The sequence below is a fragment of the Haliotis rufescens genome, unplaced genomic scaffold (genome assembly GCF_023055435.1).
Source record: "Haliotis rufescens isolate VD_foot unplaced genomic scaffold, xgHalRufe1.0.p SCAF_9, whole genome shotgun sequence".
Lineage (NCBI taxonomy): Eukaryota > Metazoa > Mollusca > Gastropoda > Lepetellida > Haliotidae > Haliotis > Haliotis rufescens.
Window position 1 is genome coordinate 1,235,688 of NW_025964383.1, and position 23,236 is coordinate 1,258,923.

At 42.5% G+C, this 23,236-nt stretch overlaps 1 protein-coding gene across 1 annotated transcript; it reads left to right on the top strand.

Annotated features, from left to right (window-relative positions):
• Positions 1–1,023: 1,023 nt before the first annotated feature.
• Positions 1,024–13,539, top strand: LOC124110371 (monocarboxylate transporter 13-like). Its single transcript, XM_046469682.2, has 7 exons — positions 1,024–1,488; positions 1,639–1,782; positions 3,877–4,119; positions 6,671–7,063; positions 7,174–7,299; positions 7,580–7,759; positions 13,389–13,539. Exons 1-6 carry the CDS (start codon positions 1,104–1,106, stop codon positions 7,756–7,758), a joined length of 1,470 nt encoding a protein of 489 aa, XP_046325638.2. The 5' UTR covers positions 1,024–1,103; the 3' UTR covers position 7,759; positions 13,389–13,539.
• Positions 13,540–23,236: the final 9,697 nt, after the last annotated feature.

Below are 23,236 nucleotides of genomic sequence, written 5' to 3' on the forward strand. Positions count from 1 at the left end.
CACACCAAGGGGTGAGACACACGAGTGTGCTGTGAAACCAACAAACACCTCGACATAGCGAAGGATAAAAGACACAAGTGTGCTGTGAAACCAACAAATACCTCTACATAGCGAGGGATAAAATTCACGAGAGTGCTGTGAGACTAACAAACACCTCGACAGAGCGAAGGATAAAACACACGAGTGTGCTGTGAAACCAACAAACACCTCTACATAGCGAGGAGTGAAACACATGAGTGTGCTATGCAACTAACAAACACTTCTACACACCAAGGGGTGAAACATACGAGTCTGCTGTGAAAATATGAAACACCTCTACATCAGGAGGGATAAAACACAGGAGTGGCTGTGAGACTAACAAACACCTCTACATAGCGAAAGATAAAACACACGAGTGTGCTGTGAAACCAACAAACACCTCTACACACCAAGGGGTGAGACACACGAGTGTGCTGTGAAACCAACAAACACCTCTACACACCAAGGGGTGAGACACACGAGTGTGCTGTGAAACCAACAAACACCTCGACATAGCGAGGGATAAAATTCACGAGAGTGCTGTGAGACTAACAAACATCTCTACACATCGAGAAGTGAAACACACGAGTGTCCTGTGAAATTTACAAACATCTCTACATAGCGAGGGGTGAAACATACGAGTGTGCTGTGAAACCAACAGACACCTCTACATAGCAAGGAGTGAAACACACGAGTGTGCTGTGAGGCTAACAAACACCTATACACATCAAGGGGTGAAACACTCGAGCGTGCTTCGAAACTCACAAACATCTCTACATATCGAGAAGTGAAACACACGAGTGTTCTGTGAACATAAGAAATACGTCTACACGGCGAGGGGTGAAACACACGAGTGTGCAATGAAATTAACAGATTTGCGTTTGAATTGTGTGGCTTGTCACATACGGCCGTGACAAGAATTCGGCATTGCAAGAAAATTCTAGTTTTAGCTAGTTGATATGGTCAGTGTACGTGCCTGATCAACGGAATATTGGCTATAAACTTAAACGCTTTGGGTATATTGCCCTTTTGGATGGTATTTGCGAAGTGGCCATTTCAAATTGTTATCAGCGTGAATTCACACGATGCCCCTCGGTGATGATGGCAACTACAAACATGAGAACTGCGGCATCAGCCATGTTGGTGTTGACGGCGGCGTGTGTCACTGCATAAACCTAGAAGATGAAAGCGTCCCTCAATGCAACAATGAAAATGGCAACGGCATTTGTCACGACAACAGCACTGAGGAGGATTGTCCCAACAGCACGACTGAGAAATCAACTAGGAAACTAAGCACAAGATACTGGCAAATTGGATCCGTCTTCAGTTGTTTTATAGCCAATTTATTTGTTGGTGGCCTTCCAAACTCGTACGGTGTAATGTACACATACATGAAGGAACCTCTGGGTACCACGGAATGGGAACTGTCTTTGATAGGATCTCTCATGGGTGGATTCATTGGGTTTGCCTGTACGAAAATATACATATGTTGTTGAATCATATGTTTTGTTTATGTCAAACGTTTCGGGGAGACTGGAGTTTACATTTAAATTTTACACACATATATCAGTCCTCTGGATAATGCGTACCATTCATACAAATGATCGTCTTTTGTTCCAGGTATTCTTGGAACGGTATGTGTTGATTGTCTCGGGAGTCGGTTCACCACTTTATTTGGAGGGGTACTTACTGTAATTGGTTTTACTGTCGGCAGTCAGATGGACAACATATACGTCTTGTATTTCACACTCGGCGTTCTTCCAGGTAAATATGTAGAATGTCGTGATGTTTAACGCCGCACTAAGCATTATATCAGCCGAACGATGGCTGTCTGTAAATAATCCAGTGTGAACCAGACAATCCAGTGATTGATATCATGAGCATCGATCCACGCAACTGAGATACTATGACATGCATCATCCAAGTCATTTACGAAAAAGATAATTATGCTTCAGTCTGTTGAAAAAAATCAATTTGCCTGCCACAAAAATGGCATTGCTGCAAGGTGTTTTTTCTGTAAAAAAAATTCAGGCTCTTACTTTTAAATATAAATATCTGGCTTTAAGCTGTAGCTGAATAAATACCTAATCTCGACACAAAATCCAAATTTCGTGATGAATTTTGCAAGATCTTTGTTCCGTCGAAATGATGGGACGGTAAAATGGCAACTGTCATGTTACATCGCAGCACGTCATGCACGTGCAGCATGCCACGCATGCATGTTTCAAAATGCAGTATCTGTACACCGCAATTGTTGGTATTTAAAGTCACTGTCCTTCATTGTTGAATCATTATTTGTGAACATGGCACGAAGAAGGTTATCAGAGTCGCAAAGTTGGCGTACAATTCAACTGGGGTATCATTATACCGCAATCAGCAGACACGGTGAAACCAATGCTGTACAGGATCCCCCACGGTCAGAAAGACAAGGTGTGAGCAATGACATTGTAGCGACATTTCCTGTTATACCCAAATAGGCGGATGTCTACACATCCAGAAATATAAACCCTACGACCTCGTTTATGGGGGGTTCGGTAATGGTTTGGAGTTATCTATTACACGATTGTAAGCTGGATCGTGTAATAAATTCAACTAAGTGGTGTTCGGTACATTCGTAACGCTCAGCAACCATCTGTTGTTCCGTATTTGGGCAACACCTGGCCTGTGTTCATGGATGACAATGCTACGCCACATCGTTCTCGAGCAGTAGCAGCTTTTTCTCCAGAATGAGGCTACGGCGACACTGCCGTGGCCTGCCATGAGTCCTGACCTGAACCCACTGAAACATATTTTGATCACCTTGGGGACACGAGTACAGGCACTGTACTCACCGGTACAGATTCTGGCCCAATTGCTCAAGGGATGAGTCGAAGTCTGGAATCTGTTATCTGGACACGTGGCGGGCTTACCCGCTATTGATAATTTGTGTCATGAATGTCATCTTTGGACTGAAAATGACATTTTTCATCATCAGTCATGATGTGGAATTGTGTTCCTGACTCTGTAACGCCATACTTAGTTAGGCTACTGTTCTGGCACAAGTACAGTGCCACTGTGTTTTTAGAAATTTGATTAAATCAGGATAAACTTTTCATGTTTTCTTATTGTCAGAGGTTTCTTCTCGCAAACCACATTCGTTTTTCCGAGGTTATGTTTTCAGAGTTTCAATGCCAACGCTCGTACGACCAGTCATTGTAAAATATACAGGAGGTGCTTAACTATTTGCTGTGTGGGGATTTCGGGTAAGACTAGGTACTCAGCAACCTTTGCTGGTCGTAAGAGGCAGTCGAATAGATCGGGTGTTCAGGCTGTTGATTCCGTGTCATCGTACCGGACGGAGGGGCGGTCGGGTAGCCTAGTGGTTTAAGCGTTCGCTCGTCACGCCGAAGACCCGGGTTCGATTCCTGACATGGGTACAATGTCTGAAGCCCATTTCCGGTGTCCCTCGCAAAGACATTGCTGGAATATTGCTAAAAGCGGCGTAAAACCATACTTAATCACCCACTCACTCACTCGTACCAGAAGGAGTGGATCGTTGATTGCAATATCTATTACTGGATTGTCTGGTCTTGCCCCGATTATCTACAGGCTGCCGTCATGTAGCTGGGCTATTGCTGAGTGCAACAAACACACTACCACTGCGTGGGTTTGTTCGTAGACGTTGCATTGTACGTTGTATTGGTGAAAAATGGTCATACCATTTACAGTAAAGAGATATCATTTGTAAAGAAAGTTGTTGAGTGTTTCACTTCATCACGAGAACATGCAGCTATCATGTAATTTCCCTTGTGCAGTGAACTGCGATCAATCTTAAATAAAGCCAGCAAATATGTGTATCGGAAATTTACTTTCAAACAGGAATTGGCGTTTCCCTCGCCTACACCGCAACCATGGTGCATGTCAACAAACAGTTTTCAAAATGGCGGCCGTTAGCCGTTGGGGCATCAGTAACAGGGGTAGCTGTGGGAATACTCACTTGGCCCCCACTCTCTGCTGCTGTTGCCGACAATATGGGATGGCGGGGGACATTTCTCATCAATGGTGCACTGACGCTGCACTTCCTACCATGTGCTCTCTGGATAACTCCGAGCAACAACGCAGGTGAAACAACGACTTCTTCATTTCTTTGCTATTTATCATCAATATCATAAACATCATCCCCAAATGGGAAAGAAAAGATCAGTGTTGAGGCAATGACTAAATAGCTAATTGATTTTTGCTCAGCATGGAAGGTGGCCATGAACCTATGATACATAGAACAACATAATGTCTTAATGAAAAATATGAACGTGTTTTGAGCCATGAGTACTGTTCATATATAGATTTTAATCTAAATATCGATTTCTTTCAGAATTATATCAACATTATTGATAAACTGTAGCTCCCAAACAAACCCAAAGCCCAAACTGCATAATACAGAATGTAATTTTGAAACCCAATTTACCCTGCCATTACTGACACCCAAGAGTAAAAGATGTTACGATTTCTGTTGGATGACGGGTAACGGGCATACATAATTATGCCACTATTTTATACTACTTTTATAGTCAAATGTACACAGAGGGCATCTTCCACACTCTCGACACTGATTTTAGTTTTAACCATTTTTTAACAAAAATTATGCAAAATGAAAATTTCAGTATTATTTACAATTGCTGTTTACTAAAAACACTAAGTACTGTAATTTCTCTGTAATTGGAGGCATAATGTAAATCACCCTTTGTATGAACCTGAGGGATAGTTCCTTAAACATATACTCAACAATAAAAGTTCCCGTGACACCAATATTTTAGTGTATTTTTCAAACAAGAAAAGTTTGGTTTTCAATATTGTAGTACATGTATGGAATCAAGTCACAAAAACGCAACTGCTACAGAAAAGCATACATTCCATGCAAAATTGACTTTTATGCAAGCCCCATGCATTTCACAACCCAAGAATGGGTATAAAAACATGGGCGTTAACGGGATTCCATATGCATTGTTTAGCATCGTGCTGTCAACAACCACTCAGAAAAACGACAAAATTACGCAATTATTCAACATTACGAAATCCCACGCCTGGCCGAAAATGAGCGTCTGCGTGCCATTGGAATGCTTGAAGCAGCATCGAGTCAACGTGATGTTGCAAGATAATTTAACGTCCACAGAAACACCATTTGATGTTTATGGCAACGTTGGCAACAGACGAATGCAGTCAGAGACCATCCTCGGAGTGGCAGGCCATGCGTAACCAATAATCGACAAGACAACTGGATTCGAACAACACACCTAGGAAATCGATTCCAGCCAGCAACAGTGACTGCAAGAAGCATCCCTGGCCTTCGACGAATATCTTCACAAACCGTACGTCGTCGCCTCAGATGTGTAGGGATTGTCGCGAGAAGACCCGCCAGACGTCCCATTTTGACAGGAAAACACCGTCAAGCACGTCCACGGTGGTGCAGACAGCGTCCATGCAGTTCTTTTCACTGACGAGTCTCGTTTTCACCTCAGCCACAGCGATGGACGGATTCGAGTGTACCGACGTCGAGTTGAACGTTACGTCAATCATTGGGTCATGGAAAAAGATCGGTTTTGGGGTGGCAGCGTTATGGTATGTGGTGGGATTACAGCAAGACAAAGGACCCGCTTGATAGTTGTAGAGGGAAATCTCAATGGACAGCGCTACCGCGATGAGATCATCGGCCCTGTTGTTCTACCGTTTTTGCGTCGTCAGGGCCCAGGCATTACCTTTCAACATGACAACGCCCGGCCTCATATTGCTCGACTTGTTCAGGATTCTCTTCAACAAAATAACGTGAATGTCATCCCCTGGCCGGCTTGCTCCCCTTATCTCTCACCAATCGAGCACATGTGGGATGAGACGGATCGGCGCCTTCGACGTCAACCACGTGTTCCACAGACACTCCAGGAACTTCGAAACATGCTCCAGCAGATATGGACAGATATCCCACAGGACTTTGTGCGACGCCTGGTCCATTCGATGAGACAAAGATGTGTTGCTTGCATCGCAACCAGAGGTGGACACACACGCTACTGATTTGTAAATTGTCATTTTGGCATGTTCATGTTTGTCTTTTATGAAATCACGTTTTTTCTTAAGTCAGTATGGCAAATTAAACCATTTGAACACTTACAGGAGTCTTTTATCTGTCGCAAACCGAATATGTTTCAGATTTGGTAAAAACAACAACTTTGCATTAAATCTTATTCAATGTCACAGGAACTTTTGTTGTTCAGTATATTACTGACTTGGTCATACCACTCGAAGATTGATATATTTAATGTTGGGAGATGAACCTGAAAATGGTTTTCACCAAAAAGTTTTACTATCACGTTAGTTAATTTATCCATCATTTTGTCCTTTTTTATATGTTTTTAACTACAGAGATAATCATACCCCAACATGGAGGCTACACTACATTCGATGCTATCATCCACTTCACCATGATCTACACATCACCAATATTTTCGACAATTGACAATGAAGATTTAATAAAACGTTATTCCATATTTATGGATCATACCATGTAGATTCCACATGATTAATGTAAACACATGCTGACCAAGTTTGAGTTCAATACCTAACGTCAGAGCACTATATTGATAATCAGTTTATGATTATGTAATTCTTTACGATCTTTTTTCAGAATATTCCTGTGATTGCCCTAGGGTTTCCTTCAGTAAGACTATAATCAACTGTTTCAAAATATACCGGCTGCCCGGAGCAATTGCTTTCTCCATTGCTCAAGTGACCTTCGGGATTAGCTACTACACCTTCTCAGCTTTCCTTCCTGACTACGTAACAAGCACGCCTTTCAGCATGACGGCATCAGAAGCTGCACTCATTGTTTCATCGTCAGGATATGGTAGCATCGTTGGTCGTCTGATTTTCTCTGGAATAGCCATGGTGAATACCAAGGGAACTAGCTTCATATTGTTCTTTTCGTCCTGCATGTGTGCCATCACCAACCTGCTTGTGCCACTCTGTACGAGCTCCACGGCACTGCATATTAACAGTGCTGTAAATGGACTAGCTATAGGTGAGTTGGTTTCCAACACATTACGAGAAAGTAATTATATATTGTTGTTCAACAAGCTATTACCGATGTTCTCAATTTAATTATCTGATGCATTTACTTACTTATTTCAGGAGGTTGGATGGGCGTTTTTACACTTGTGCTTGTGGAACTGTTTGGCCTTAATAATTTGTCACAAACATTTGGCATGAACATGGTGTGTGAAGGAATAGGGACATTCGTCGGACCACCGTTACAAAGTAAGTTTTGAATGAATTTGAATAAACCCTTGTAAAATGTTATAATGTCAATCAAGTGAGTTAGTGATTACGTGTTGTTTAACGCCGCAGTCAACAATATTCCAGCTGTATTATAGTAGCCTGTCAATAATCGAGTTTGAACCATGCAACATGAGCCATGCCCTGAGGATAGGATGACACGACATCAGTCTCAGAGAATGACAAGCCTGATACTCGTTCACAATGAAAAGTATGTGTCTGTAGCTATGATAACTAAACTCGAGTTTTGTTGATGTTTCAGGCTACCTTGCAACGTTATTTGGGAAGAAAATTACGTTTTACAGCGCTGGAACTTCGTTTTTTGGGACAACAATTTTATTTATTGTATCGTTAATGCAAAATTATAAAACATCTTGTTCTGCATGTGTGCAATCTGCCAAGTCCAAGGATCTTGGTGTCGACAACACGGGTTTTAGTTGAGGTAAATCTAAGCACTAAAGTGACGATACTGTAGTGTACATTGGTGTATGTCCCTGTGTGGTTGCATATGAATAATGTAACTACTGCCGGCATGGTCCGCGGTATGACTTCCTGTGATGGAACATGACATGTACAATGACTTAAGTTCCTGTAGTGGTACGTGTTCTTTGTGATGTCTTCCTGTTGCTTCCAGTGTGGTGTGTGACATGGGTGGTTGTTTCCTGTGTGGTGGTGTTAGGCATTGGTGGTTGTGTCCTGTGTGGTGGTGTATGGCATGAGTGGTTGTTTCCTGTGTGGTGATGTGTGACATGGGTGGTTGTTTCCTGTGTTATGGTGTGTGACATGGGTGGTTGTTTCCTGTGTGGTGGTGTTAGGCATTGGTGGTTGTGTCCTGTGTGGTGGTGTATGGCATGAGTGGTTGTGCCCTGTCTGTTGGTGTGTGACATGAGTGGTTGTGTCCTGTGTGGTGGTGTATGGCATGAGTGGTTGTGCTCTGTCTGGTGGTGTGTGACATGAGTGGTTGTTTCCTGTGTGGCGGTGTATGGCATGAGTGGTTGTGCCCTGTCTGTTGGTGTGTGACATGAGTGGTTGTGTCCTGTGTGGTGGTGTATGGCATGAGTGGTTGTGCCCTGTCTGGTGGTGTGTGACATGAGTGGTTACTTCCTGTGTGGTGGTGTGAGACATGAGTGGTTGTTTCCTGTGTGGTGGTGTGTGACATGAGTGGTTGTTTCCTGTGTGGTGGTGTGTGACATGAGTAGTTGCTTCCTGTGTGTTGGTGTGTGACATGGGTGACTGCTTCCTGTGTGGTGGTGTGTGACATGAGTGGTTGTTTCCTGTGTGGTGGTGTGTGACATGAGTGGTTGTGTCCTGTGTGGCGGTATCTGGCATGAGTGGTTGTTTCCTGTGTGTCTGTGTGGTCGCAAAGACCACGTACCACTACAGGAACTTACTTCACAGTCCACTTGCCACAACATGAGTGATTGCTTCTTTTGTGGTGGTGTGTGACATGAGTGGTTGTTTCCTGTGTGGTGGTGTGTGACATAAACATAAGTGGTTGCTTCCTGTGTGTTGGTGTGTGACATGGGTGGTTGTTTCCTGTGTGGTGGTGTGTGACATGGGTGGTTGTTTCCTGTGTGGTGGTGTGTGACATGAGTGGTTGTTTCCTGTGTGGTGGTGTGAGGCATTGGTGGTTGTGCTCTGTCTGGTGGTGTGTGACATGAGGTGTTGTTTCCTGTGTGGCGGTGTATGGCATGAGTGGTTGTTTCCTGTGTGGTGGTGTGAGACGGGTGGTTGTTTCCTGTGTGGTGGTGTGTGACATGAGTGGTTGTTTCCTGTGTGGTGGTGTGTGACATGAGTGGTTGTTTCCTGTGTGGTGGTGTGAGACATGGGTGGTTGTTTCCTGTGTGGTGGTGTGAGACATGGGTGGTTGTTTCCTGTGTGGTGGTGTGAGACGGGTGGTTGTTTCCTGTGTGGTGGTGTGTGACATGAGTGGTTGTTTCCTGTGTGGTGGTGTGTGACATGAGTGGTTGTTTCCTGTGTGGTGGTGTGAGACATGGGTGGTTGTTTCCTGTGTGGTGGTGTGTAACATGGGTGGCTGTTTCCTGTGTGGTGGTGTGTGACATAAACATAAGTGGTTGTTTCCTGTGTGGTGGTGTGAGACATGGGTGGTTGTTTCCTGTGTGGTGGTGTGAGACATGGGTGGTTGTTTCCTGTGTGGTGGTGTGAGACATGGTTGGTTGTTTCCTGTGTGGTGGTGTGAGACATGGGTGGTTGTTTCCTGTGTTATGCTCTGTGGCATGAGTGGTTGTTTCCTCTGTGGTGGTGTGTGACATGAGTGGTTGTTTCCTCTGTGGTGGTGTGAGACATGGGTGGTTGTTTCCTGTGTGGTGGTGTGTGACATAAACATAAGTGGTTGTTTCCTGTGTGGTGGTGTGAGACATGGGTCGTTGTTTCCTGTGTGGTGGTGTGTGACATGGGTGGCTGTTTCCTGTGTGGTGGTGTGTGACATAAACATAAGTGGTTGTTTCCTGTGTGGTGGTGTGAGACATGGGTGGTTGTTTCCTGTGTGGTGTTGTGAGACATGGGTGGCTGTTTCCTGTGTGGTGGTGTGTGACATGAGTGGTTGTTTCCTGTGTTGGTGGTGTGTGACATGGGTGGGTGTTTCCTGTGTGGTGGTGTGTGACATGGGTGGTTGTTTCCTGTGTTGGTGTGTGACATGAGTGGTTGTTTCCTGTGTGTTGGTGTGTGACATGGGTGGTTGTTTCCTCTGTGGTGGTGTGTGACATGAGTGGTTGTTTCCTTTGTGGTGGTGTGTGACATGATTGGTTGTTTCCTGTGTGTTGGTGTGTGACATGGGTGGTTGTTTCCTGTGTGGTGGTGTGAGACATGGGTGGTTGTTTCCTGTGTGGTGGTGTGAGACATGGGTGGTTGTTTCCTGTGTTATGCTCTGTGGCATGAGTGGTTGTTTCCTCTGTGGTGGTGTGTGACATGAGTGGTTGTTTCCTCTGTGGTGGTGTGAGACATGGGTGGTTGTTTCCTGTGTGGTGGTGTGTGACATAAACATAAGTGGTTGTTTCCTGTGTGGTGGTGTGAGACATGGGTCGTTGTTTCCTGTGTGGTGGTGTGTGACATGGGTGGCTGTTTCCTGTGTGGTGGTGTGTGACATAAACATGAGTGGTTGTTTCCTGTGTGGTGGTGTGAGACATGGGTGGTTGTTTCCTGTGTGGTGTTGTGAGACATGGGTGGCTGTTTCCTGTGTGGTGGTGTGTGACATGAGTGGTTGTTTCCTGTGTTGGTGGTGTGTGACATGGGTGGTTGTTTCCTGTGTGGTGGTGTGAGACATGGGTGGTTGTTTCCTGTGTTGGTGTGTGACATGAGTGGTTGTTTCCTGTGTGTTGGTGTGTGACATGGGTGGTTGTTTCCTCTGTGGTGGTGTGTGACAGAGTGGTTGTTTCCTTTGTGGTGGTGTGTGACATGATTGGTTGTTTCCTGTGTGGTGGTGTGAGACATGGGTGGTTGTTTCCTGTGTGGTGGTGTGAGACATGGGTGGTTGTTTCCTGTGTTATGCTGTGTGGCATGAGTGGTTGTTTCCTCTGTGGTGGTGTGTGACATGAGTGGTTGTTTCCTCTGTGGTGGTGTGAGACATGAGTGGTTGTTTCCTGTGTGGTGGTGTGTGACATAAACATAAGTGGTTGTTTCCTGTGTGGTGGTGTGAGACATAGGTGGTTGTTTCCTGTGTGGTGGTGTGAGACATGGGTGGTTGTTTCCTGTGTGGTGGTGTGAGACATGGGTGGTTGTTTCCTTTGTGGTGGTGTGAGACATGGGTGGTTGTTTCCTGTGTGGTGGTGTGAGACATGGGCGATTGTTTCCTGTGTGATGGTGTGTGACATGGGTGGTTGTTTCCTGTGTTATGGTGTGTGACATGAGTAGTTGTTTCCTCTGTGGTGGCGTGAGACATCGGTGGTTGTTTCCTGTGTGGTGGTGTGTGACATGGGTGGTTGTTTCCTGTGTGAGACATGGGTGGTTGTTTCCTTTGTGGTGGTGTGTGACATGGGTGGTTGTTTCCTGTGTGGTGGTGTGTGACATGGGTGGTTGTTTCCTGTGTGGTGGTGTGTGACATGGGTGGTTGTTTCCTGTGTTATGGTGTGTGACATGAGTGGTTGTTTCCTCTGTGGTGGCGTGAGACATCGGTGGTTGTTTCCTGTGTGGTGGTGTGTGACATGGGTGGTTGTTTCCTGTGTGAGACATGGGTGGTTGTTTCCTGTGTGGTGGTGTGTGACTTGGGTGGTTGTTTCTTGTGTGGTGGTGTGTGACATGGGTGGTTGTTTCCTGTGTGGTGGTGTGTGACATGGGTGGTTGTTTCCTCTGTGGTGGTGTGAGACATGGGTGGTTGTTTCCTGTGTGGTGGTGTGAGACATGGGTGGTTGTTTCCTGTGTGGTGGTGTGAGACATGGGCGATTGTTTCCTGTGTGATGGTGTGTGACATGGGTGGTTGTTTCCTGTGTTATGGTGTGTGACATGAGTGGTTGTTTCCTCTGTGGTGGCGTGAGACATCGGTGGTTGTTTCCTGTGTGGTGGTGTGTGACATGGGTGGTTGTTTCCTGTGTGAGACATGGGTGGTTGTTTCCTGTGTGTTGGTGTGTGACTTGGGTGGTTGTTTCCTGTGTGGTGGTGTGTGGCATGAGTGGTTGTTTCCTGTGTGGTGGTGTGTGACATGGGTGGTTGTTTCCTCTGTGGTGTTGTGAGACATGGGTGGTTGTTTCCTGTGTGGTGGTGTGAGACATGGGCGGTTGTTTCCTGTGTGGTGGTGTGTGACATGAGTGGTTGTTTCCTGTGTGGTGGTGTGTGACATGGGTGGTTGTTTCCTGTGTGGTGGTATGTGACATGAGTGGTTGTTTCCTGTGTTGTGGTGTGAGACATGGGTGGTTGTTTCCTGTGTGGTGGTGTGAGACATGGGCGGTTGTTTCCTGTGTTATGGTGTGTGACATGAGTGGTTGTTTCCTGTGTGGTGGTGTGAGCCATGGGTGGTTGTTTCCTTTGTTATGGTATGTGACATGGGCGGTTGTTTCCTGTGTTATGGTGTGTGACGTGAGTGGTTGTTTCCTGTGTGGTGGTGTGAGACATGGGTGGTTGTTTCCTGTGTGGTGGTGTGAGACATGGGTGGTTGTTTCCTTTGTTATGGTATGTGACATGGGCGGTTGTTTCCTGTGTTATGGTGTGTGACGTGAGTGGTTGTTTCCTGTGTTATGGTATGTGACATGGGTGGTTGTTTCCTGTGTTATGGTATGTGACATGAGTGGCTGTTTCCTGTGTGGTGGTGTGAGACATGGGTTGTTTCCTGTGTGGTGGTGTGAGACATGGGTGGTTGTTTCCTGTGTGGTGGTGTGTGACATGAGTGGCTGTTTCCTGTGTGGTGGTGTGAGACATCGGTTGTTTCCTGTGTGGTGGTGTGTGACATGAGTGGCTGTTTCCTGTGTGGTGGTGTGAGACATGGGTTGTTTCCTGTGTGGTGGTGTGAGACATGGGTGGTTGTTTCCTGTGTGGTGGTGTGTGACATGAGTGGCTGTTTCCTGTGTGGTGGTGTGAGACATGGGTTGTTGTTTCCTGTGTGGTGGTGTGAGACATTGGTGGTTGTTTCCTGTGTGGTGGTGTGTGACATGAGTGGCTGTTTCCTGTGTGGTGGTGTGAGACATGGGTTGTTTCCTGTGTGGTGGTGTGAGACATGGGTGGTTGTTTCCTGTGTGGTGGTGTGTGACATGAGTGGCTGTTTCCTGTGTGGTGGTGTGAGACATGGGTTGTTTCCTGTGTGGTGGTGTGTGATATGGGTGGTGGTTTCCTGTATGGTGGTGTGTGACATGGCTGGTGGTTTCCTGTGTGTTGGTGTGTGACATAAGTGGCTGTTTCATGTGTTGTATTGTGTGACATGAGAGGTTGCTTCTTGTGTGGTGGTATGTGAGATAAGTGGTTCTTTCCTGTGTGGCGGTGTATGATATGAGTGGTTCCTTCCCTTGTTTTGGCGTGTGACATGAGTGGTTGTTTCCTATGTAGCGTTGTGTGTCATGACCAGTTTCTTCAAATGTGGTAGCTTCATGTATGCTTCTTTGTAATATACGTGACCTCTTCCTTTTTAGTGGTCTGTTTGGGTATTTCGTCGTTTCCTAATTGCGTGGATCGATGTTCCTGATGTCAATCACTGGAATGTCTGTCTCCTTTGTACTCCAAGAATAGACTGCTGAAGACACTCCCCATCTGTGACATGTGTGTTGAATAATTGATTAAAATTAATATATTTTATAAAAAATGGTTATTTTTGGTCTAATTTGTTTCGAGACACAAGAATAATATATTCAGACAGACATGTTTATTCAGTAAAAGGCCAATGGCCCAAAATATAGACATGCGAGCATGACATTTACAGGGCACAGAATTTATCATTAATTATTTTGTGAGCATAATATAAGAATTTACAAACTAGAAATAATGTTTGCTCATTATAATTACTAAGAATATTTATTACATGAGAATTACTGTAATGAGTAGGCATAGGAAGATTAACAAGGTATTTTTGTCTTAGGGCAGAATATAAATTACAATTAAAGAGTACATGGAATTCATCCTCAATGACATTAACACCCTTACTGACTGACTGACTGAGTATGGTTTTACGCCCCTTTTAGCAATATTCCAGCAATGTCACGGCGGGGGACACCAGAAATGGGCTTCATACATTGTACCCATGTCGGGAATCGAACCCGGGTCTTCGGCGTGACGAGCGAACGTTTAAACCACTAGGCTACCCAACCGCCCCAACTCCCTTACTACTACAATAGTTACAGAATCTGAGTGAACGGTCTGTTTTACTGTATCTGCCAGTTTCTAGAGCTATTTTAAAATTTGAACATCTGAATTTAGTAAAAACAATTCTTAAATGGGTAGGGAGTGGACATGACAAGTACCTTTCAACATTTAACATGGATTTAAAATGCTTATAAAGATCACATTTTGGAGAAGAGTTTACAGAAGCATTCCAGAATTGCTGTAAATTATCTGAGCCTTTGCTTAAAATGGAGAATAAAAGCTTTAGAGTCACCAACCTCTTGATTGAGCCATACAAAACCAAACCCAAATTGGAATAAAATATTTCTAACTTTAGTCGCCCAAGTTACCCGCCCAACATCATCTAAAGATTTAAGCATTAAATAGCATTGGGAAGGTAATCTGTGGGGTTGAAGATGTAAGAGCCTGCACCAATAATTAATTACTTTAGTCATGTAAGTGAGTTGTACAGGAAACCTTCCACATTCCCCTAAAACCATATTTGAGCAGGTTGATTTGTTTACTTTTAAATAATGCTAACAAGAGGCGATTTGGACAGATTCGATTTTTTTACAATAGCAAGTACCCCAAATTTCAGAGCCATGGGTTAAGATGGGGGTGACCATAGAGTCAAAAACCTTAAACAGATCTGTATAAGTGATATTACCAATTTTCCTTTGAAAAGAGATAATGGCTAAAATTGCTTTGGTGGCTTGGGATGCTAGAGTAGTTTGTGCCTTACTCCATACAAGCTTAGGTGTAAACATTAAGCCAAGATATCTATAGCTTGAAACAGTTTCAAACTGCGAAGATGGCCACCTTGCCTAAATACAATTACTTTTGGGTTTTTTAAGTTAATTTGCATGCCTGTTTTATTACAAAATATTTCCAAAGCATTAATTTTCTTTTGAAGCTGGGCACAACTATCTGAGAGAGCAGAAACATCATCAGCTAAAAGAAGAACACATAAATTATCTATATCAGGAGAAATATGAATACCTTTACCACCTCATTCTTCAAATACTGTGGACAAATTATTACTAAAAATTAAGAACATTTGTGGGCTTAAGATACAACCTTGGCGAGTACCTACATTACATGGAAACACTTGAGATAAACCTTTGGCTGATCTTACACAGGATGATAAACCACTGTACATGGAAACTAGGACAGTATAAATGGGACCCGATATACCTACTTTCTTTATTCAATCTAACAGAACATCGTGTTTTACAGTGTCGTTTCGAAAAATCAATAAAGAGGCAGTAAAATCTTCCCTTCTTTTTGCCAGAATATTTTGTTGTAATAGCTTGTAATGTAAACATATGGTCAATAGTAGAATAGTCCGTTCTAAAACCAGCCTGAGCTTCACCGAGGATGTTATTGGTGTCACACCATTGCTGTAATCTGCTGTTTAGGATAGATGTAAAAACCTTGCATAAAGTATCTATGAGATATTCCTCTGTAGTTGTCTGTATTTGATTTATCACCAGAATTATGTTATGGACAGATTATACTCTTACCCCATGAAGATGGGAAGGAACCAGTAGAGAATATTTGATTAAAAATCTTGGTGAGAATAGGTGCAAGAAGGTTACTGCAGGATTTAATAAATTCATTTGGTATGCCATCTGGACCTGGGGATTTGTTGTTAGGTAGATTTTTTTATGTGGGATAATACTTCTTGTTCAGAGATGGGATGGTTTAAACTATCGGAGGCAGAGGGGGCAGAATCATCATAGAGTGGATACTGGGTGTTATTGTCAGTGGATAAAAGTGATCTAAAATGGTCAAACCATTGCTGACATGAAATATTTTCAGAAATTGTGTTACCAAATTTGTTTTCTTTAATGGTTTTCCAGAAAAGACTTGGGTCAGATCTAGCTGCGACTAATTTGTCCCTCTGAGTTTGTAGATACTGCTGTTTTTTGGAATTGAAACTTTTCTTAAACAAGCGTCTAAAGCGGTCTAGATCAGCATTGTGGTCTCTATGGGCTCTGAGAGCAGCATACTTATCATGTTTCAAGTTTTCAAGATCTTGGTCCCACCATGGCGGCTGACATAATTTTAATGGTTTGCGGAATTGTGTATAAAGCTTTTTGGTATGGTCAGCAGCACATTGAATAATATTAACTATATAAACTAGGGGACTCTCTACATTTGTATCAATCATATCACATAGTTCAGATTTAATATCATAAAAGCCAGCTTTAAAATTATCAAAGAAAGTGTTACCAGAGTCTCTACTCCAGACATACTTATACCATTTACATGGCTCAGTACTGACATCTTGCGGAAGATCATTTTGTGGCAATTTACAATCAGGTTCATATAAACAGTTAAAATCTAGATTAAGACTGCAGTATAATGGAAAGTGGCATGAATTATCTCGTGTACCAATACCAAAGTCAGTTACATTGGCAAACAGGGATGATGAAGCTAACATATAATCAACAACACTTGCTCCATTGTGTGTTACACAAGTGAACTATCATGTTCTGACTAAAGGGGTAACTCAGCCAGGTAAAACAAGAGACGACTAGTACAATATACACAGATTTATTTACATGAACATCATATATATAAGTAGCTAACAAATATATATAACAATGGTGAGCACACATGGACTTCCCAGGGACCGAGCATGTACCTAGGAAGGCGAGAGCAAGTCTGAAGACACTTACTTACTTACTTACTTACTTACTTACTTACTTACTTACTTACTTACTTTGGAGATTTAACGTGCGCTTTCCGACTGATGTGTAGGTTCTGTTGACCAACCATATTAAGGATTAACATTTATGTCAATGTTATTATAAGGTTTGGAACTATTTGGATGTGTATCCTTTGACGCTAACTAGTTGGCAGGTGACATCTATTGTTTTAGATAATTAGCACTAGGTAATTAGGGTAGTGTCTAGACTTATTGAATACAGAGGTAATTAAGTGGTAGAGACAATGTTATTTTAGGGTTATGTTTACTTAGTTGGATTATGGGGATTAAGGTTTGTTTACATTGATACTTAGACACCCAAATTAAGTCATAGCTTACATGGCATGTAGATTAACAATATTTCAATAGAGATAATTATTGAATGTTTTGGTTTATGTGACAAGTATTTATGGTTTAATATTAAGGTGATTTATAACATTGCAATGATATCATATTTTGATATTTTGTGCTTTAAAGTATATTTTATGAACAACTACCACTAAAGTTTTTCTAACAGTTGTTTTTAGTAAATAGCATCATTACAAAACTTATGTACATATTTAATGCCCATGATATCACCCTCCGGTCCGAGAAGTTTGGTCTCCAAACTTAAAAAGTTTACAATAGTATAATTATTTAATCTATGGATGTACAATCATCAACATTTTTAACATAATATATACTTGTACATAATGGTACAATTGATACTGGTCATTTGATGGTATGCAGCATAGCATGATTGGAGTCCATAAACCGAGCCTTTTAAAAAAAGTCACAACTGCAGGCTGACACTGTGGGAATGGATTGTTGTTGGTTTCCAAGGGGAAGAATGTGATCTTGTCCATTCCACTTGGGTGTTGGCCTGTAAGAAGTGTTCATCCCTCTTGTCAGTGTGTGAAGGGGGCCAAGGCTACGGGTATGGACTTAGCACTGTACATGGATAGGGTAGCTGCATACAACCTGGATAATTGGAAAAAAAAGGTGTAAATTTTTGTCACATTAGCATTGTGATTTTGAATCATTGTGCCAGTGCAAAGTTTGTGTTGTGAGTTTGACTTGTGCAAGTGCTTTTCGTAGCATGTTAGTTAGAATTAGTATGTGCTCCTAAATGCATGTCACAGACATTGATTGATCAGTCCACTTTCAATGAAAGGGCGCAGATGACATAGTTTCTGTGAGGAAAATTTCATAAATCAATAAACATGATTAAAGAATTGCTTGTATACATACCTCTCTTCATTCATGGCTTGTATTCTTCTCAGGAAGTCACCCACCTGTCTTGTTGAAACATGTTTTGTGCTAATCGAAACAATAAGGTGCGAATGGGTGGGTATCGTCATGTGTTTGGTACACTATGATGTGACATTCTAGTTGTGGTTCATATCCCTTCTTGGAAGCATATGTGGGTGGTTGTGGTCTAGGGTATGGTTCAAAAAGCTCTGGCATTAATCCATCTGTGACTTCAAGGAGATTATCCCAACTTTCAGCTAGGTAATTTGCTATATGGCATGGGCTGACAGATTCAAAATAAACCGTCCAAAGTCCAGATGTGGGATCCGAAGGACGTACCTTCACAAAGCAGTCGTTATCAGGGGTTATTTCGATTCCCATAACTTCTTCCACATCATGAAATATTTGTCTTAAATGTTTAGGGTATGGTTGGGAACGGGGTGTTTGTGGGCCAGGTTGAACTGAGTTAACATTGGAGCCTTGATTAGGCTGATTGAAAAACTTATGCTTTTCGAGGGGCTTTTTCCTACGTTTACCTGACATGCTCTTTTTGATGTGAAAATCCCTTCTAAGACTTTCTGGTATGCTCACATCATACTCCCATGTAGTGCCCTTGGTGAGATCCTTCCATTTTACTCTGTAATATAACTTACCATTGCTTCGCTTTGAAGTGACAATTTTGTCTATGTCTTCTGCACTGAAAGCATGTGGGGGGTTGTGGTTGGTGGACGTTTGTGATCAGCTAGTCTTCGGTGGTTTTGGAGCTCTTGAGGGCTGTGATACTTTTGGTGCTTTGTTTGCTTTGGCATGTTGTTTCTGGGTGTTTGTAGCCATTTGTTTGTTTGTTGGTGGTGGTGTCGGGGACTTCGGAGTTTGTTGTTGACTTGTAGGACTTTTTCCTTTCTTTCCCTTGTTCGTACCCTTGTTCGTATTTTTACCTGTCATCGTCATGTCGTGGTCTGGTGGTGATGGTGTTTGACTGGTAGAACATTTTTCTTTCTTACCCTTTTTCTTACTCTGCTTCTTTTTATTACCCGTTGTAAGGCCTGGTGGTGACGGTGATTGACTGGTAGGACTAGGAGGGGGCCCTGTCTGAAGGTCAGGATCCTCATCAATTTCTTCAGGGTCAATGTCTTGATCATTATTGACAAGCGGCTCAGGTGGATAGGCTGGACGATCAGCAGGGTCAAAGTAGTGTTTCAGTCTGTTTGCATAGACTAAGGCCTTGTGTCGCTTATCATCTGAACATCTTCGTAACTGATAAGTATAGTTGGATCCTAGATATACAATGTAGTAAGGGCCATACCATTTCTTAGGTAACTTGTTTGAAAGACCCTTTTCAACTTTCTGACAGTAAAGCCAAACGCGGTGGCCTGGAGAAAAATCTGGTTCTTTAGCTTTACGATTATACTGCTCTGAGTACACTGCTTTGGCTCTAATGGTATTTTCTGCTGCAACTGCCCTGGTTACTTCTAAATCCTGCAGCAAGTCAGACAAGTAGCTCTTGTGGTTCTTTTCTAAATTTTCCTTTGGAACTAAGGCAACATCTTGTGGTGCTCTCATTTCCCTGCCAAACAACATAAGGTAAGGAGATTTTTGAGTTGAAGAATTTGGAGCCATTCTATAAGCCATCATGATACCTGGGAGGAACTTGGGCCAATTTGTCTGTGACTTGTCACAGTAGGCTTGCAGGGACTGGCCGATGTATGAATTCATCCTCTCGACACAGCTGTTCGTTTGAGGATGATATGGAGATGTGTGGACCTGCTTGATTCTGAATAATTCACAAATGGCTTTAAGTAGGTTAGACATAAAATTTTGACCTCTATCCGAAATCAAGGTACGTGGACTTCCAAAAAGGCATAATATTTCCTTCACCATGACATCTGCTACTTCACTGATTTCCTGAGTTTTGAGAGGAAAAGCCTCATACCATCTGGATGCAGCATCTGTACAAACTAAAATATATTTAAACTTGTCTGGAGTAGTGGGGAGGGGGCCTAAAATGTCCACATGCCATCTTGTGAAAACTTCTTCAACTGGCAATGGTCGTAGTGGAGCTTTCTTACCATGATAGTCTCGCTTTGTCTGTTGACATACTTCACAGGTCTGCACATATGTTGCAACATCTGAATACATGCTGGGCCAAAAGTACTTGGGTCGTATGGTGTTGTGCATCCTTTCTTTTCCATGGTGACAACCGCCAAGCTCGGAATCATTGTTAGCAAACAATAGATCTTTGCGTAGTGTACCTGGAACAGCTAGTTGCTAAGGAAATTTCTGCGAGTGACTTTTGTGGCGCTGTTGGACAAACCTATATAATATGCCATTATCTATTTCAAAAAGGCTAGATTCTGATATTACCTTGTGCCTTTGCTTTTCATCATCTTGAAGAATGCTATCTTCCTTATAATCAAATATTTGGCTAAAATGGGGACAAACTCTTTGTAAGTGGCGCAGATTTGGGTGTGATTGAAGATTAGCTTCAATGAGAGCATCACTTGTAACGTTGGCATCAGAAGCATGTAAAGAAGCAACAACATTTATTGGATGAAATGGATGGTAATCTTCTTCATACTCAAAAGTTGCTGACCAATGCTTGGTTTGTTCCTCTGGTTGTACTGTGAGGATAGATGTGCCTGTTCCTGAGGGTAAATGGTTTTTGTTAGTTGACATGCTGTTGGTATGCTTTGTATTAATGTGGGTACCACCTGAGACTGTGTAGATTGTTTGTTCTCTATCAGGATTTGTCTGACTGCCACTGTTGATGTTGACTTCATACTGGCGACGTGACAAGGCGTCTGCATTACCATGGGACTTGCCACTCTTGTGAATGATATCAAAAGTGACAGTTCAAGTGACCATCTACCTAATCTGCCTGTAGCATTTTTTATTGATTTAATCCATTTCAATGCTAGATGATCTGTGAACACAGTAAATTTTGAATTAGCAAGGTAAGGTCGGAATGTTCTAATAGCCTCAAGTAATGCTAAACCTTCTTTTTCTGTAATACTCCAGATCTTTTAATTTCCCTGTAGAGCTCTGCCACCATATGCTACGGGATAATTGTTATCTTTTTTATCTCTCTGAGAAAGGACAAAACCAATAGATGAATCTGAAGCCTCTGTTGACACAAAAAATTTCTTTTCAAAATTTGGATAAGCAAGTACAGGTGTTGTGCACAGGGCTTCCTTCAGTGCATTGAAAGCCTTGTCACACTCTGGAGTCCAGTGAATTTTGGCCTTAGAAGAACCTACACCATCTGGATTTGCACTACTTTGTAGAAGCGAGTTAAGAGGCAGGGATAATTTGGCATAATCTTTGACATACCTGCGATAGAAATTGCATAGGCCGAGAAATGAACGAACATCTTTTTGTGATCTAGGTACTGGAAAGTTTTTTACTGCCTCTAACTTACAGTTGTCTACTTGCACACCATTCTTGGAGAGAACATGACCTGAATAGAGTACCTTTTCAGTAGCGAAATTGCATTTTGATGGTTTTAGAGTAAGACTGGCCTCTCCTAGAAGCTGGAACAATTGCTGTAGATGTGCAAGGTGGTCATCAAAAGTTTTGCTGAACAAGATAATATCATCAATGTAAACTAGGGCTGTTTTCCAGAGTATTTTGCCAAGGAATTGTGTCATTAGTTGCTGAAAACACATTGGCGAGTTCAATAAACCCTGTGGTAACCGCTTGAACTGGTACAACCCTTGGTGAGAGATGAAAGCAGTCTTGTGCTTAGAATCTTCATGTAAAGGAATTTGAAAAAAAACATTTACTAAATCTAAGGTAGTAAAGATGTTTGCCTTGGCATCCGTGATACTGTCTATTACATCTTCAAGAACTGGTAGAGGCCATGACATCGGGACCGTGACAGAATTTAGTTTGCGATAAACACAAACAAACCTGAAAGGGCCATCACGTTTCTTAATGAGAATAATTGGTGCAGCGTACTGAGACTTGGATTCTTCAATCAAATCATTGTCTAAGAACTCTTGAATTAACTGTTTGGTTGCCTTTCTATTAATAGGTGACTGACGATATGGCCGACATTTGACTGGTGGTGCATCACCTGTTTCAATGTGATGATAATGAAGAGTCGTCTTACCTAGTTCAGTCATATCTTTGGCAAACACATCGCAGTGTTGACCGAGGAACTGCAACAATCTTTGTTTTTGGTCTGGTGTGAGATCTGCTTGGGATAGGTCAATACCAAGGTCTAGGGCAGTCCTGACATAATCAGTAGTGTCATCTGTGTCATCTGTGGTGACTGTGTTTACTGTTGCATTTTCCATGGGATCAATATCATAAACACAATCAGAGTCAATGTAACTATACTTACCAACAACTGTGTTTTTGGCGATGACTTTTTCCATGTGTGAGGGATTAATAAGTCTAAAGATACCATGGGTGTTTTTTGCTATGCATAGGGTTCTGCCTCCTGCTACTTCATTGTATTGGGTTAAAGACACTATCGGTTTGATAAGGATCAAGGAGCCATATCTGACATGGGGAAGGATGATTGGGACCTGCATCTCACTGTTGGGGGGTACAATAACTTTGTCAGTTGTACGTTCTAAACCAGAGACATTTTGACTTGAACTGTTGATAAAATTCACATACATCCTATCTGAACTGCTGTTGAGAATTAGGGCGCTACAAGAGAAGTCTATCACAGCATCATTTTCCTGAAGGAAGTCTGTACCTAGGATGACAGAGGGATGTAACCTAGAGAGTACATAGAATTTTTGTGAGAAATCCTTACGTTCAATGCAAAACGGTAACACAAGACACCCTAGAACTGAGTGGATCTCACCCCCTACTCCTGTCACATTAGAGATGTTTGAACTCTCATATTTATGGTTAGGGTAGACTAGTTTAACAAACTTTTGTGAAACACATGAGATTGATGCACCTGTATCGACCAAACAATTTGTATGATATGTAATCATGTTGGCCTTGACAAGGTTTTTTGTCAAAGGTGCAATTAAAGAGACACTAGGGATTTCACTCTGTTTGGAGTTACTATTCAAAGCAAACCTTACCTCCTGTTAAGCCATATTCAAGATGTAGCGATATATTTTGAAATAACCAAAAGTATAGAACAAAGTTATCAACAATGTAAGCGATACTTACAATCTTTGATGAACTTGAATCTCCTGGAGGAAGCTGTGTCTTTCCATTGTTCAGTCTTGGTGTTGATGCTGGTTCACCATA

Coding starts and splice junctions, on each gene's coding strand:
- LOC124110371 (XM_046469682.2), top strand. CDS start 1,104: ATGCCCCTCGGTGATGATGGCAACTACAAACATGAGAACTGCGGCATC. Junction 1,489..1,638: donor TGGATTCATTGGGTTTGCCT/GTACGAAAATAT, acceptor CTTTTGTTCCAG/GTATTCTTGGAACGGTATGT. Junction 1,783..3,876: donor CACACTCGGCGTTCTTCCAG/GTAAATATGTAG, acceptor ACTTTCAAACAG/GAATTGGCGTTTCCCTCGCC.